This window comes from Electrona antarctica, assembly GCF_951216825.1.
Source record: "Electrona antarctica genome assembly, chromosome: 3".
Lineage (NCBI taxonomy): Eukaryota > Metazoa > Chordata > Actinopteri > Myctophiformes > Myctophidae > Electrona > Electrona antarctica.
In genome coordinates this window covers 50,198,181-50,215,078 of record NC_136808.1, presented here as the reverse complement: position 1 = coordinate 50,215,078, position 16,898 = coordinate 50,198,181, and the positions used below count along the sequence as shown (strand labels likewise).

Sequence of the window (16,898 nt, the reverse complement as noted above, 5' to 3'; positions counted from 1 at the left end):
TGCTGTGTACATCATGCCTTAATTTCTGGTTGAGTTGACTCTGGCGGACCCTGTTCTTCACGTCCGGCAGCAGGAGATCCATTGCGGAGCGTAATCTCCGAGACATGAGCAACTCAGCAGGCGACAATCCAATTGTTGTCTGGGGTGTAATCCTGTAGTTAAACAGGAATCGGGCTACTTTAGTCTCCAGGGTGTCCCCCTTCACCTTCTTCATGCCCTCTTTGAACGTTTGTACTGCTCTTTCGGCCAGGCCATTCGAGGCAGGATGAAATGGTGCAGAGGTAACATGCTGTATGCCATTTTGCTTCATGAAGGCCTTGAACTCTGCACTGGTGAAGCATGCTGCATTATCTGACACCAACATCTGGGGCAGGCCACAAATGCTGAAGCACTGCCTAAGTTTCTCAATGGTCGCTTCACTTGTCGCTGTACGGGTCGGATAGACGTCGATCCATTTAGAATGTGCGTCCACTATGATTAGGAACATTTTCCCCAGGAAGGGGCCTGCATAATCAATATGAATTCTGCTCCAAGGGGTTTCAGGCCACTCCCACGGGTGTAGTGGAGCACGGGCCGGCGTTTTTCTGCTTTCCTGGCATGGCTGGCAGGTCTGCACCACCTGTTCAATGTCCTTGTCCATTCCTGGCCACCATACATAAGAGCGTGCCAGGCCCTTCATCCGTGAAATGCCAGGGTGCGCCTGGTGCAGCTGTTGTAGTATAGCCTTCCTTCCTCTTTCTGGGATGACCACCCTGGCCCCCCATGTCACACACCCATCCTTTACGCTCAACTCCAGCCTCCTCTGGCTGTAAGGGTGGAACGACGGCTCCACCTCCCGTGGCCACCCTGTCAGGCACCACTGATGTACTTGGGAGAGTACAACATCCTTCGCAGTCCATTGCTTCACTAGTGTTGTTGAGATCGGTGGGTCATCCATCATTTCTATCATGAGCACCTGGTCTGCGTCCTCCTCCTCTTCAACATGGGGCAGTGGCAGCCTACTCAGCGCATCCGCGTTAGCATGCTCCCTGCCCGGCTTATAGACAATCCTGTATTCATATGCCCTCAAGAGAACAGCCCACCTCTGCACTCTAGGCGACCCCATCTGCGGCACTGGTTTCTTCTCATGGAACAGTGAGATTAACGGCTTGTGGTCAGTGCAGATAGTGAACGACCGACCGTAGACGTACTTGTGGAACCGTTTTATCCCAAACATTATGGACAAGCCCTCTTTGTCGAGCTGTGAATACCCCTTCTCTGCAGGTGTCAGTGTGCGTGACATGAAACCCAGCGGCTTCTCACAGCCGTCTCTTGTCCGCTGCGATAGCACTGCCCCCACTCCGTACGGGGAGGCATCACATGACAACACCAAATCCGACTCCGCCGTGTAGTGACCCAGAACGTTGGCTGATTTCAACAACTGTTTGGACTTCTGAAAAGCGTCCTCCTGTTCCCTGCCCCAGGCCCATGGCACATCCTTCCTCAACAGACAGTGCAAAGGGGCCAGTCGCGTGGCCAGATTAGGCAAGAATTTGTTGTAATAATTCAACAAGCCTAAATAGGCTTTCAACTCAGTCACTGTCGTCGGAGCTGGGGCCTCTTCAATGGCTGCCACCTTGCTTGCTACGGGATGCAAGCCCTCCGCATCCACCTTGTGACCCAAGTACTCCACTTCATCTCTCAGGAAGGCACATTTCTTCCTATGAAGCCGCAGGCCGGCCTCCTCCAGTCGCCGCAGCACTTCATCCAATGTTTTCAGGTGCTCTAACTGGTTTTTCCCAGTTAACAAAATGTCATCTAGATACACAGCCACATTAGGCAGGCCCTGCAACAGGCTCTCCATAGTTCTCTGGAATATTGCAGGCGCAGATGACACTCCAAATGGTAGCCTATTATAGGTGAATAAGCCCCTGTGTGTGTTCACAGTGAGGTACTTCTTGGATTCCTCATCCATCACGATCTGCTGGTAGGCATGGCTTAAATCAAGTTTTGAGAACTGTTTTCCCCCTTCAAGCGAATAGAAAAGGTCATCAAGCCTGGGAATTGGGTACTGTTCCAGTGTGGAGGCACCATTTACTGTTAGTTTGTAATCCCCACATAATCTGACTGCACCATCCGGCTTTAAAACAGGGACTATGGGAGCTGCCCATTCTGCGTACTTGACAGGTGATATTATGCCCTCCTTCAGCAGCCTGTCTAGCTCCTTCTCCACTTTATCCCTCATGGCATAGGGAACGGAACGGGGACGATAGAATTTGGGGCGGGCCTCAGCAGACACCCGGATGGTCGCTTTCATGCCTTTTAACAGGCCTAGTTCACTTTTGAAAACATCCTCATGTTTACTGAGCACTCCTTGTAGTGTCAGTTTTTCATTCTTCATGTATTTAATTACATCCCACTTTAACTTCAGGACGTTCAGCCATCCTCTTCCTAGCAAAGTGGGCCCTGTTCCTTTTACCACCACCAGTGACAATGTCTGTACCTGTCCCGCATAATGTACAGTCACATCTGCCTCCCCAATTACCTTGATGGGCTCTCCATTATAACCCTTCAGCTTGAGTGTGGATGGCTTCATTTGGGGACGTTTGTTCTCCTCCCACAGCTCCTCAAACTGTTTCTCATTCATTACACTGACTCTGCAGCCTGTATCAATCTCAAAAGTCACAGTCTTTTTATTCACTTCCATATCCACCTTGTATGGATCTCCATCCTGTGTAGTCTTCATGCAGTACAGCGCATACACCTCCTCTGTCTCCGATTCCTCGTCCACGTCCCCTCTCTCCTGCACGTTATGTAATCGTTGTGCACGCGCCCCTCTGGGCCTCTCTCTAGACGCCTCTTGTTTGTTTCCCCCTGGTCTGGTGGCGCCCTCTCTGGACGACTACGGCATGCTTTAATGACGTGTCCCAACTTTCCACACCCGTGACAGGTGACGTCTTTAAACCTGCACTCGGCTGCACTGTGTTTCCCAAGACAACGGTAACATTCTCTCTGTTTTTGGTACATACTTTTGGTATATCTCTCCTCCTTTCTCTCAGTCTTTTCTTCCGTTTCCACACGATGGCAGGCACTGGCAGCCTTGCCTTGCAGATCCTGCGCGTTCCTGTTGGCTGTCTCCGACGCCAGCGCAATCTTGTACGCCGATTCAAAAGTTAGATCAGTCTCTGACAGCAAACGGCGCTGCATCCTGTCGTCACTGATCCCGCACACCAGCCTGTCTCGTAGCATCTGTTCGAGTGTCGTTCCGTAGTTACAATCCTGTGCCAATCTCCGCAGTTCCGCCACATAAGCACTGATAGTCTCCCCTGGCTGTCGGTTGCGCATATTAAACTTAAATCTCTGTACAATCTCACTTGGTCTTGGGCTGAAATGCTCCTTCATCAACCGCACCAACTCCTGATATGTTTTCGAGTTTGGCTTCAGTGGGCTCAGTAGATTCCTCATTAACTTGTACGTTCCTGGCCCCACCACACTGATGAGGATAGCTCTCTGTTTACCTCCATCATTGACGTCATTTGCCTCGAAAAACTGTTCAAGAATCTCACAATACTCTTCCCATGTTTGCTCATTAGCATCGAATGCGGCCAGGGTCCCGATCAATGCACTCATCTTTCTGTCCTTTTTCTTTTTTCAATATGCCGGCCGGCGTTTTCTCCACGCTGCTTCCAAAATCTCATCCGACTTAAACCGAGACTTCTTCCGGCACTCCAGTATCCTCGTCGCCAATATGTGATATCTCCACTGTGGATATATATATAATAAACAGTCCTGCTTTTCCAGATCACTGTAGATTTATTAGTTCAGAAGGATCACATAAGAACATGTATATCAGGCTTCCACACTCTGACTCTGGTTGTAACTCTACTGCGCATGACTTTACCCAGTTGCTAAACACAGTCAGTTCGTTATTAGAGAATGCCCCCTTTCGGACTGGAGGGAACCAACCCCAGGATATTACAAATACAATTTACAATTTAGGCATTTAGCAGACGCTCTTAATCCAGAGCGATTTACATTAAGCAATAACAAAAGCATGGCATACATCACATATATAAAAAGTAGTTATCATGAATCATGCGTAAACTAAGAACGTAACAGTGGAGTATCTATGTAAACTATACATACTATACTATATAATATATTATACATGTGTACTATAAAGTGCTATGACTACATAAAGTGCAATTCTAGAGCTGTCTACGTAACAAGCTATAAGTCTGTTTAAAATACTATCTAAGTCTACATAATGTGCTATCTAAGGGGCTAGGCTAGGGCAAGTGCTACGGGCCATGGTGGAGTCTGAAGAGGTGGGTTTTCAGACTACGGCGGAAGATTGGGAGTGAGGCTGCAGTTCTGACTGTGATGGGAAGTGCATTCCATGTTTAGAAGGGAGAAGGGAGAAGAATACTAGTGGTTCTCAAACATTTTATTTTCAAGAACCCCCATTACTCTGAGTGTAATACACTCTCAGAGTTACAGACCTATTATGGTCATTATGGACATGTGTTTCTGGTAACATTATTGTCCACACAAATGGTCAAATTTATTTTTGACCATTTTTGAAGACGCAAGTTCCAAATTTGAAGACGCAATCTCCAGAATTATTTTTGTTAAATTATTATTAATATTATTACACCATGCTATACCAGCAGTTTTTCAGCCACTGGAGTAGTGTGGTGGTGAAACACTGTATACCAAAACAAACCGTGAACACACCAAAACACAGTGCGAAACACACAGAAAAAGGTCATCACACAAATATTTGGTTTTAGTAACTCTGATGACCCCCTAGGGGTCCCGGACCACCCGTTGAAGACCCCCGGTCCGTATGAATATGCAGTTGTCGAGTAAAAAATGTTGTTCGGTTGTGTGCCAGACGCCACAGGTGCCTGGCGTATCGAGCGTTTGTGAGCTGGTGATGGGGATATTAGTCCATGAGCCAGACCCCCCTAATTTGCGCGTTAATTACGAAATGGGTGGGCAAATTCTTGTTTGAATTTTTGACTAGCTGTACATCTCTACTTCACATTTTTGTATGATAACAATCGCAGACTAGCAGCTTAGTGGTAGTTATCATGCATTGAGTACATGCACCCCTATATTGCCACATGCAAATTGTGACAACACATATATGATCAACTTTTGAACCTTACTTTGTGCAGAGACCAATCAAACCACTTTTCTGCATAATTCAAATATGGGGAATTGATTGGAATGGTTATTTTACTTCCACAAAACTTCCATATATGCTTAAATGGGCTTTTAATGCAGTATTTTGCACACACATTACACACAAATTTAAAATAAGGCTTGCAAATATCCCCATTTTGGAAGTGTGTGCTAAGAACCAACATGTTCCTAATGGCTATAGAAAACTGCTCACCATTCTAAGTTTTATGAGTGGTAACATGTGTTTGTACGTTTTGTAACTCTAGAGATACAATCAGAAACACTATTATAGTGTGATAACACGAGCCAGGGCCATAGCTATAGAATCAAATCGGTGGGCAAAGCTGGTGTGATTTTTTTGACTTGTTGTGCATCTCTACTTCACAGTTTGGCATGATAACCATTGCATACACATAGCTTAGTGGTTGTTATCATGCATTGAATATGTGGCCCCCTATATTACCTGCACACACATTCTTACAAAAATATATGATAAACGTTTGAGCCATTATTGTGTAGAGACCTATAATCACACCTTTCTGCATAATTCAAGTATGGGTAATTGATTGGAATAGTCATTTTACTTATTCAATACTTTCATATATGCTTAAATGGCTTTTTAATGCAAAATTCTGCACACAAATGATCCATGCAATAACCAACCCCAAGAAGAGGACCTGATTATCACAGAGGCAGCCTTGACTGACTCGGAAATAAAGGACTGAATTTACCAGTGCTCCCACGGGCCAGTGCCCGTGGGATCACTGGGCAGGGGCCCTGCCTAGAGCCCGGGCAGAGGACTTTTGTGGCGGTTCTGGACAACCGTGGGTCTGACCGACTCGACACCGGGCTGGCTGAAGAAGTTCCTCATGCAGAAGACCCCAACACGGTGTAGTGTCTGGCCCTGAGACTTATTGACAGTCATGCCGAAGCAGGGTCTCACTGGAAACTGTTGGTGGGGCAGAGTGAATGGATAGATGATGTTGGTTGGACACAGGGTGATGCGTGGCCGTGGACTGAGAGTGTATCCTGCATTGACACCAACCACAGATCTTGCAGCTTTAGGCGTGCATCTCGTGCTTTGTCTGACCAGCGGATTCGACCGTTATCTCTCTGTGCACGTTGTTGTGCGTCACGCACATCCGGCATGTAAAAAAGGTGATCTGTAACTGCCATCTATTAGCCAATTCATCGTTCTGTTGAGCTGGTCAAGTCATGGTGATGTCAGAAGTGATGTCAGCAGTATCACCTTTTATGCCCATCTTTGTCAGGCATGGCCAAATATGGGGTCTATGCAGATGTCAGAAGTCGGTGGGACGAACCCGTATTTAGGCATGCCCAAATATGGAGTTGCAGAGGCAGAGGCCTTGTGATGTAAAACCTTTGACTTTGACATGTTAACAAAATGAAATAAGAATGTTGACTCTGTCAATACAATATTCAATTGACAGAGTCAGGCAAAATCAGGCATATTTTCCTATATAATGCCTAATTTGCATATTTAAATATACAATTTCAGAAAACTTGTAATACAATAAATCATTGTTTTCATGTAATTAATCAACTAGGGAAGTTTCATGGTGATCACTAGTTCTTAATTTGTTTCATCCTATTCACCCATCATGTATATAGGTGAAAATAACAATGTGTGATAAATATGAAAAAGCTGCTCCTGTGGAAGTGTTATCATATATTAATTTACTTATATTGACCTTCTAAACAATTTAATATAGGTATGGTTTTGCCCACTCATTTCGTAATGAAAACTTGTCTGGCTCATGGACTATATCTGGGAAGGCAGGTGAACGTGCCCATTCCAGCCTGCGCGGTGATGCGTATCCGCCGCGAGTTTCCTTGACGCCAAAGACAAAGATGCTCAGTTCAAAGTTTCACAGAAAGTCCTGAAGTCCTTCTACTCTGCTCAGTATCCTGACTGGTGGGGTCCTTTTATGGATGCTTTCTGTTTGTTCCTCTGAATGCATTTGCATTTGCAAACAAAATGAAAGAAGTCAATTTGTGTAGCAAGGGATCTCCCAGCTTTATTGTTGTTTAAAGGTGGTGAAAGTGATATATTTTGGTTAAAACAAAATTTTGTTAATAAGTGAAATCTCTGTGAGTAATCATTGCTATAGTAGAGTGGTCAGTAACAGTGGTTTCCCCGTCTCTTTCATAAACAGAAAATGCATCTTGCCAATTTCAGCCAATTAGGAGAAAGAGCCCATGTATCTGTGTTCTAGTTCCGAATTAGAATTATGAATGTTACTGCCTGAGTGACTGCCAATATGTCCACTAGTTGTAAGTAACTTTGTGTCACCAGGAGGGGTCATCAATGTGTCCATACATGTTTGTGTGGTAAAGGCTTGGTCTTGTCCATGGCAAATGTTTGATTTTCTTTTTTACACACCCATTGCAATGTTCTTATTTTGATCATAAGACCCAATTACTGAATGTCAAGTGTCCAGGTTTTCTTCAGAAGATGTATGAAACTGATTTATTACGACACTATGGCATATTAGGAGTCCAACTAGTAGTGGTTCACAAATGTTTTATTTATTTATACAAAAATTGACCCCAGAGGTCAAACGCCCCTTTTACACACTCAGTGGTGGAAAAAGTTGTTTTGCTTAAGTACCAATACAGAAAAAAAATTAAGTTTTGCCATCAAAATGTAATTAAAGTACCAAAAGTAAAAGTACTCATTATGCAGAATGTCTCATTTGAAGTTTTCAAATGTATAAAAATCTTTTGAAAATAGCAGATCTACAAGCTCACAATGTGTCGCATTGTGAGCTTGTAGATCTGCTATTTTCAAATGGCTGAGATGTACAGTATATAGGGCTCAAATGGTTAATGTATGTTTTGTAATAATTCAAATCTACAACGTAACTAGTAACTAAAGTTTTCAAATAATTGTAGTGGAGTAAAAGTACAATATTTCTCTCTGAGATGTAGTGGAGCAGATGTAAAAGTATTGGAAATTGGAATTACTTAAGTACAAATAGCTCAAAATGTAATTACTTACAGTACCTAAGTAAATGTACTTAGTTACTTTCCACCACTTCACACACTAGGGTCGTAGTTCTACAGTCTGGACACGAACTCGAGTCCGGTTTTGAGTCCGTATTTAAATTTAATCGGTCTCGTCTCAGTCTCGCCCATAATTTTATTTGACTAATTGACTCGGTCTTGGACCACGGTACTCAGGACCGAAACCACTCAGGTCCAAGTCTAATGCAATCATTTTACTGTCTGTCCATCCATCCATCTTCAACCGCTTATCGGGTCGCTGGGGCAATAGTTCCAGCGGAGATCTCCAGAGCAACGTTAACAACATCCTCCTGGGGATCCCGAGGCGTTCCCAGCTGGCCAGCGTGGAGATGTAATCACCCCATCTGGTCCTTGGTCTGCCCCGGGGTCTCCTCCTAGTGGGTTGTGGTCCTTGGTCTGCCCCGGGGTCTCCTCCTAGTGGGTTGTGGTCCTTGGTCTGCCCCGGGGTCTCCTCCTAGTGGGTCGTGCCGCGAGGACCTCCCTAGGTTTTTTCTTCCCGGGATGTGTGTGGTCTCTGCTGTATGCTAAATATACTGTATGTGGTATCTGCTGTACTGTACAAGCTCTCCTCCCTGACACGTGTGTTAGGCTGCACAACAGTGACACTTGGTGGTGTGTTAGACTGTGCAACAGTGACACTTGGTGGTGGAAATATGCTATTTCCGTACTCGGACCCACACAGGGACACAGCTGTCTATAGGAGTCAAAAAGGGAATTGAATTGGAATTATTGACTGTTCATTCTGCATGCCGGTGGCAAAAGTACAGTTGCACAAATGTCCGTCACAAGCAGGCATGGCGCTGATGACCGTGAAACTCAAATGTGCACTTCCTCTTTTCTTCTACAAATAGAACAAACCACATGTCATATCATTGGTAACGACGCGCACAGCTTGTGTTGGGAGGTAATGATTGGTAAACACATGCAGAGAGGCAGTCTAGCTACATGTTGAATCTATCAGTGCATCTGTAGGTTGGGTTACAGAGCGTTTAGGCTCCATTCTATCAGTTCATCGTCACATCACAGCAGAGGTAGAGAAGAGGCTGACATTTGTTCCTTAATTTTGTAGTTTTTTAGAGAGGACGAAGAGAGAGAAGAAAATGGAGACTGTGTTTGTTCTACTGATGATGACAGTTGGACTGTCTCATGGTGAGAATATGATTTATTCACTAATCTACTAATTATATTCACGATTATATTGTTTATGTTCTAATAATAAGTTATGAAGTGATTTTTGATGTTGAAGAAATACACTTAACTTAAGATTCTATAGTGTTTATCACCAGTGGTTACAATTTGTCAAACATGTCTATTCAGAATCCTTTCCATAGTAATGAAGCATGTTTTGTTTTTTGTTTTTTTGTAGTGACATGCTATTTATATTTATTTCAAACTGTCCTCAGGTATAGAGATCCACTGTGATGCCAGACAGAATGGAACTCAATGTTACGGAGCTGTGAATGGAACGGTTTCTCTACGACTGGTGGAGAAGATTGAGACAGGATTTGAGTACAGATTAGCCATTTGTGCAAAAAGCACAGATGGCTGTATAAATGAAGAAGTATTTTTGTTTAAAAAGGAAAGGTTTAAGCCTAAAGATAAATACGAAAAGAGATCATCCTTTAATGACAGTAGTGGAACATTTGACATGCGTGACGTCACAAGGAGTGATGAAGCTCAATATGTTCTTGAAATCTTTGACTCGGTGGGAAAGGCCCTTCAAACTCTCTCCATCTCTCTCCATCTGTTTGTTCAAGGTAACGTTTTACTTCTAAGAGCTGATATAAAAAAATACAATAATAAAACATCGTCATAAACCAAATGTAGCTTTATTATTGATTAATTAATGTGAATTAATTTGGAAAAACTACATTAATATTGTATAGGTTGTTTTCCTGAATCGATATACGATTGTTAGTGCATAATTGCACTAACATGTGAGCAGAAATATAAAAATATAAGTCTGACCATATGTTACATCTATATTCAAACTAATGTCTTGTTTTATAACTGTCCTCCAGCTGCAGTGTCTCCTCCTAAGATGTCCTCTGAGTGTCTGTCCCAAGGACAGATGAGCGTGTCCTGCTCCTGTCAAGGGGACAGTGTCCGGTACAACTGGACACTGAATGGAGAACCATTGATGGACAGGCATCTCTTCTCTGGACATCTTGACACCCAGAACATCACTCTGACACAGGCTCTGTCTGGAGTCCTGGCCTGTGGCGTCAACAACCATGTTAGCAGTTATATTACTGTTGAGGACATCAAACCATGTCCAGGTGAGAATGAACATGATTGTGACTATGGGTTTGGATCCGATTTTAAACCCTGAACTCCTAGGCTCATGATATTACCATACAGATTATAGACTCCTTGGCTCATGATATTACTACTATACAGAGTATATAGACTTATTGGGTCATGCATGTCAATACGTCTCACCCTCATCTTGGAGTGAGTATGAGACGGATGGTGGTCTCTTTAACCTGCAACGTCTGCAAAGGCCCGATCAAAGACATCTGAGGTGAACATCTGGGAACTCCAGTATGCTGATGACAGTTGTGCCCCAGCCTCCTGCCCTGCTGAACGACAGGAGACTACTGATGCTTTTGTGGAGGCATACGAGAGTGCAGGACTGGAAGTCAATGTTGGAAAGACAAAAATCCTGGCGCAATCCCACCCTGCGCATCATCTCCAGCCCTTTGACATATCCATCCATGGCAACTCGGTAGAGCAGGTTCCCAGATTTTGCTACCTCGGGTCTATGATCAACAACACCAACGACCCTAGCGAGGATATCAATAACAGGACTCGCTCTGCCCATCAAGCCTTCGGCAAGCTCTACCACCGTGTCTTTTCACAACATGACTTGTCCGCACAAACCAAGATCGGTGTCTACAGAGCTGTCATGAACACAGCGTTCAACTTACGAGAAACTTTACATGCACAATTCCCATATTCTATCTACTTTATCCATTTATAATGTTGGATATTCAAAAATAGCAGATCTACAAGCTCACAGCGTGTCACTTTGTGACGTGCTACAAGCTTGTAGATCTGCTATTTTGGAACTATTTAGAAAAATCTTGAATAGGGCCTACTTTTTATTTTATTTTAATAATTTAGATTTATTTTCTCTCTCTCTCCTGGGGGGTCCCTGGCATGAAACCTTTTCAGATAGGGCTAAACGGCCAAATACATCGATTTGGGAGTCCTTGACATAAAAACGTTTGACCTTAAAACCACTACTTTTAGTACTGTCTCACATTTTGCCCATTTTGTCTATTTTAGGCAAACTCATCGAATGCACCTTATCCAACGGGACACACATCCCTCAACGATGGGTGTCAGATAATGACTCCCTATGTGCGACGACAGCCACCACCCTTGTGACAGCCATAGCCAGTGGTAAGGAGACTGACATGACATCCTCTCAGACTACCCTAAACTCCAATCGGAGCACCTCTCTGACCAACAGAGAGCATCCACAGTTCTTTAGTAAGTCCGTCAGTCATTCTGATTCCATTTTGACAACAGCAACATTTTTTATGTAGTTTTAGTCACATTCTTTTGAATACAATCCCATGTCGTTTTTGTCATTGTAGTCATCTGAAATGTTTTAGTGTTTAGTCTAGTTTTAGTTGACTAAATATCATTACATTTTAGTAACTAAATTGTCGATGCCCGTCATAATGCCTGATTTATACCGTGCCAAAAATGACACCCACCCACCCACAATCAAACATAAAATGACCTGTCTTTTAGTTTTTCCGGATCTCTTCTCCCAGTCCCTCATTTTAGTCTAGTTTTTATTTGTTGACGAAATTGTCAATATAATTAATAGTCATAGTTTTAGTCATCATACTGTAGCTTCGTTTTTATTTAGTTTTTAGTATTTAGTTTTAGTCAGTGATAAAAAGTAGTCGGACATTTTTTGTCATAGTTTTAGTTGACAAAATCAACACAGTTTTTGTGCAGTTGTTTCATTACTGTAATTAGTTGTCATTTTGTTTCTTGCATATCTATGGGTGTGTTCGGATATGCGCCCTGGGAATGGAGTGGACTCAGTTTTCCGAGTGCACACTAAAAGAACTGATCACATTCCCGGTGTGCATATCCGAACGCACCCATATGGACGTGTAAATGTCTATAACATAATGTGTTTGTGTTGTTGTTCTCTCTGTAACAGAGTACACCGCTCACATAGCTGCTTCTCTGGCAGCTCTACTGCTCCTCCTGGTAGTCGCAGGTGGAATCTACTGCTCTGAGAAAAAGAAGAAGAAGAAGACGGAGAAATCCACAGGTCTTTATCAAGCTTGTTTTCTTTTTCTTTTTCTAACCACAGTGACTGAGCTGAGTTTGAGCTCTTCCTGTTTCTCAACAACCACAGAGAACATTGGACATGTGTTTACAGGAAGGGTTCAGTCGCTGAATCAAAAGTATTATTCAACCTGTTCTGGTGACATGTGTCTTCAATATTTTGACCATGTCTAACAAAAAACGTTTCAGTATTAGGCGTATACCACTAAGATTATTGGCCTACACACATGCACGCACGCACGCACGCACGCACGCACGCACGCACACACGCACACACGCACACACACACACACACACACACACACACACACACACACACACACACACACACACACACACACACACACACTCTTTCTGATATGAACTTTTATAAAGCCATCACACGTTTAGCACTTAGTCACAATATTAAATGACACTGATCATCTCCACAGTCGTTACTTTACACTCATGCCATCCGGAAGGCCTTATGTGCCACAAGGCACGAAGTAGATAGGTAACAGGTAACATCAGGGGAGGATTATCCAATGGGCCTGTTGGGCCCAGGCCCAGGGGCCTCTGAGCTAGGGGGGCCCTGAGCTTCAGCCTCCGTGTGACCACGCTCAAGCTTAGGGGCCCCCAAAAAGTGCTAATAACAGTTATTACCTTCGAACTTTTTGCCAGTAATGCGCTTATTATGTCAAAAATAACCCCAAATGTCCTAAACCAGTGGTTTCCAACTGATTGTGAATGGACCGCCAGCCTGACTTAGAATCAACCTGGGGACCACTGTTGTGTTGGGTGGGGATATGGGCTAAGATTAGTGCTCTTGTATCACTTGCTATGCATCCCATGTGTGTAAACAACATCCCACTGTGTCTCAACTCTCAACCAATGGTCCATTGACTAATAACTTCCTAATAATAATAATGACTCATCCAGACATTCCGGTGAACTTCCCCCTCTTGAGATTTTAGATGTTACTGCAAGTGTTTCCAGAGGGTGGAAGGGGAGATCATCCCATAGCCTATAGGGTGGAAGGGGAGATCATCCCATAGCCTATAGGGTGGAAGGGGAGATCATCCCATAGCCTATAGGGTGGAAGGGGAGCTCATCCCATAGCCTATAGGGTGGAAGGGGAGCTCATCAATGCGTGTTCCCTCCTCTCAGGTGCTGATGCTGAGGATGTGACGTATGCAGACCACAGACTGGTCCAGAGCGCGGACACCAGGGTGAGGAGAGCGGAGAGACAGGTGGACTCAGGTGCTGATGCTGAGGATGTGACGTATGCAGACTACAGACTGGTCCAGAATGCGGACACCAGGGTGAGGAGAGCGGAGCCGGAGAGACAGGTGGAGTATGGAGAGGTCAAGGGGTCAAAGGTCGGGGGATCAGGAGGTCAACACAATGCTGACTCGACAGAAGAAGAATCTATTTACGCCATTGTCCGCGTCTAGGAGGTCCGCGTCTAGGACAGTGGTTGTCAAACCATGGTCCCGGGCCGGGGGCCACCGGTGCTCCGCGTGGATGTGACATTTAGGGGCCCCCCTTAAAAAGAAATCCACTGAGATTTGAATGATAATGATAATGAAAACATATTTTTCCTATATCCAGCTTTGAGTGTGTGTGTAAACACAAACTTTGTCCTAACACAAACATTAAAGGCCATTGACACTGAATGCGCAATTGTGAGTGTATGTGTTTACACAAACATTGCGTAACACAAACATTGAAGTCACAAAGGTGAGGACGCAAATTCTGATTGGCCTTCACTTTGACTGGCAGTTGGCAAATTCTAAAATGCAACTCATTGTCTCCCCTAAACATAGTAATACAGTCGATACATTTTATGGAAGGATGATTGTTATTGCATTTTGTGGGACATCATTTTATAGGACAGTCACATCATTGTGTGTGTGTTTGTGTGTGTGTGTGTTTGTGTGTGTGTGTGTGTGTGTGTGCGTGCGTGCGTGCGTGCGTGCGTGCGTGCGTGCGTGCGTGAGTATGTGCGCGTATGCGTTTGTGCGTGCGTGTGTGTCTATGGTCGGAAATATGTATGTATGTGTACGTATGTGTATGTGTACATATATGGCTGTGTGTTTATATGTCTGTTTATATAAAATAATATATTGAAAGGGAGGTGAGGAACACAATCTATATCTTAGGCAGTTTATGCTCTTCCTTCTTTTAATATAGAATATTTTGTTATACAAAAGCAAAAAACTAAAAAAAAAAAAAAAATCCATTTTGCTGCCTTTATTTTATGCACATTTGTTAAATTGTGAGCGAAATGAATTAAAACCTAAACCAAAGAGTTAGGACATACAGCGTTAGTCAAAGGGGAAAACACAGCCAGAGACATGTCTTTTGCACACATTAACATACAAATGTTCACGATTTATTTTGAACCCATTTAGGCCTAGACGTAGAAATTTATAAAATGTATTTTTAAAATGTCATTTTTTCTGAAAAACCTCATGTTTCTATATCAGTGGTTCTCAATATTTCATGTCAAGAACCCCACAAATTATATGTATTTGGCTGCCGACCCTCATCTGAAAATATGTCGTTCCAGGGAGGGACGCCCCCAGAAGCAAAGATTTGAGTTAAAAACGTTCGCTCTGAAAGAATATATTCAAAGATTTGCGCCACATTTTCACGATTTTTCAAAATTAGCAGATCTACAAGTTCATAGCGCGGCACCGAGTGCCAAGTAATTTTGGGGGTCCTTGACATGAAAAAGTTTGAGAGCCACTGATATATATATATATATATATATATTAAACTGTTTGGAATTTAGAAGACACTCAGGTATTAACCCATTTAGATCTGAGGCCGATTAAAAAAACACATTCTAAAATCTAACTAATTTATAAGGTTTTCTGAAAACATTCAATTCTTATTAAAATAATATAAAAAATAAATTAAGTTGCTATTATGAGACACAGAGGTTACACCAGGTCTAATTGGGTTAATGGTTTAATACATGTATAATTAATAGCCTAATTAATTATAATTATGTACATATACTATTACTGGTATGTCTGTAAGGTTATGTCTGTCTAAATGTTGAAGGTTTTTGTGGCTCAAGTGAGACAGGATGTTATTTTGTTTCCGTGAAGTAAAACCTTCTGCTTTTCTGTGACCATATTGATCATAATCTATTCACACATCTGTCTTTCTCTGTTTCATTGTTCCTGTTTCACCAGAGCTGTGTGTTGAACATTTTGGTACAAAAATGATTTGTGTCACAGACATACAAAATTTAAAAAAAAAAAAATCGTGCAAAACTAATACTTGGAATAGGTCCAGAATCATGAACCTATCTTCATATAATAGGTCCTCACTAATAATCATGAAGAAATGGCAAAACATTGTGACATCATCGATGGGGAATACAAGCTAATAGAAACTGCAGGCTTTCTTGTCCTGAAAGGTTGCAATGCGAAGCCATCATTCTCACGATAATGAAAATCTAACATTTGTTGTCAAAGAATCTTGTTTAAAAAATAATCTGCCTAATGATGATGTCACTGGAGGACAGTTTCTGAACTGCCCACAGCCCTCCTATGAGACACAGAATCGTGCCATTTTATCATGATTATTAGTGAGGACCTATTATATGAAGATAGGTTGAAAAGTGGTGAAGTAGTCCTTCAAAGCATAATTCAAATGTGATTTTCTTTGCCTTATATAGGTTTTCAATGGTACCCCAACGTTCATCCCCTGAATTTACCATGAACCAAAATTTACAGTATATAATAATCATTTTTGAGTGGTTTACACCACTCAAAAATGATTATTATATACTGTAAATTTTTACTACAACTGGCTTTGTTAGTTTACGTGTCTGTCTGTCTGTCTGTTCGTACCAAAAAATGAGCACGGTTGCTATGGTCACCCAGTTCACACGGGTGTGATTTCATTACATCAGACATTACGTCAGACCACAGCTGATCAGTCTATATAAGACCTTACACCACTCAGTTCACACGGGTGTGATTTTTAATGTTATATTTGGATGACCCTAAGGATCATAAAAAACCATGAACGACAACTATTGCAATTTCTTTTGGGTCAAATCTTAGATTGACTGGCCTATTAGAGGTGTGAGGTTTCCACCTAGTGGCTGGACCTGGTTAGTCCCACCGCTCACATTTTGTTGTGAACATGTTTGTTTTGTAATTGGCCGCCGACCCCCCATCTGAAAATATGTCGTTCCAGGGAGGGACGCCCCAGAAGCAAAGATTTGAGTTAAAAACGTTCGCTCTGAAAGAATATATTCAAAGATTTGCGCCACATTTTCACGATTTTTCAAAATTAGCAGACCTACAAGTTTTCATTTCTGCAAGCTGTAAACGGTGTTGTGTTTTAATACATTAAAG

General features: G+C 42.8%; 1 protein-coding gene across 2 annotated transcripts; it reads left to right on the top strand.

Annotated features, from left to right (window-relative positions):
- Positions 1-9,159: 9,159 nt before the first annotated feature.
- On the top strand, positions 9,160-15,877 carry LOC306920343 (uncharacterized protein). 2 transcript variants are annotated; one of them, XM_079497061.1, is made up of 6 exons: positions 9,160-9,366; positions 9,621-9,974; positions 10,239-10,496; positions 11,509-11,715; positions 12,407-12,520; positions 13,684-15,877. In XM_079497061.1, exons 1-6 carry the CDS (start codon positions 9,318-9,320, stop codon positions 13,968-13,970), a joined length of 1,269 nt encoding a protein of 422 aa, XP_079353187.1. In that variant the 5' UTR covers positions 9,160-9,317; the 3' UTR covers positions 13,971-15,877. The 2 variants fall into 2 exon arrangements, with proteins under 2 accessions (XP_079353187.1, XP_079353188.1); XM_079497062.1 differs by having other exon boundaries at positions 9,162-9,366; positions 11,509-11,625.
- Positions 15,878-16,898: the final 1,021 nt, after the last annotated feature.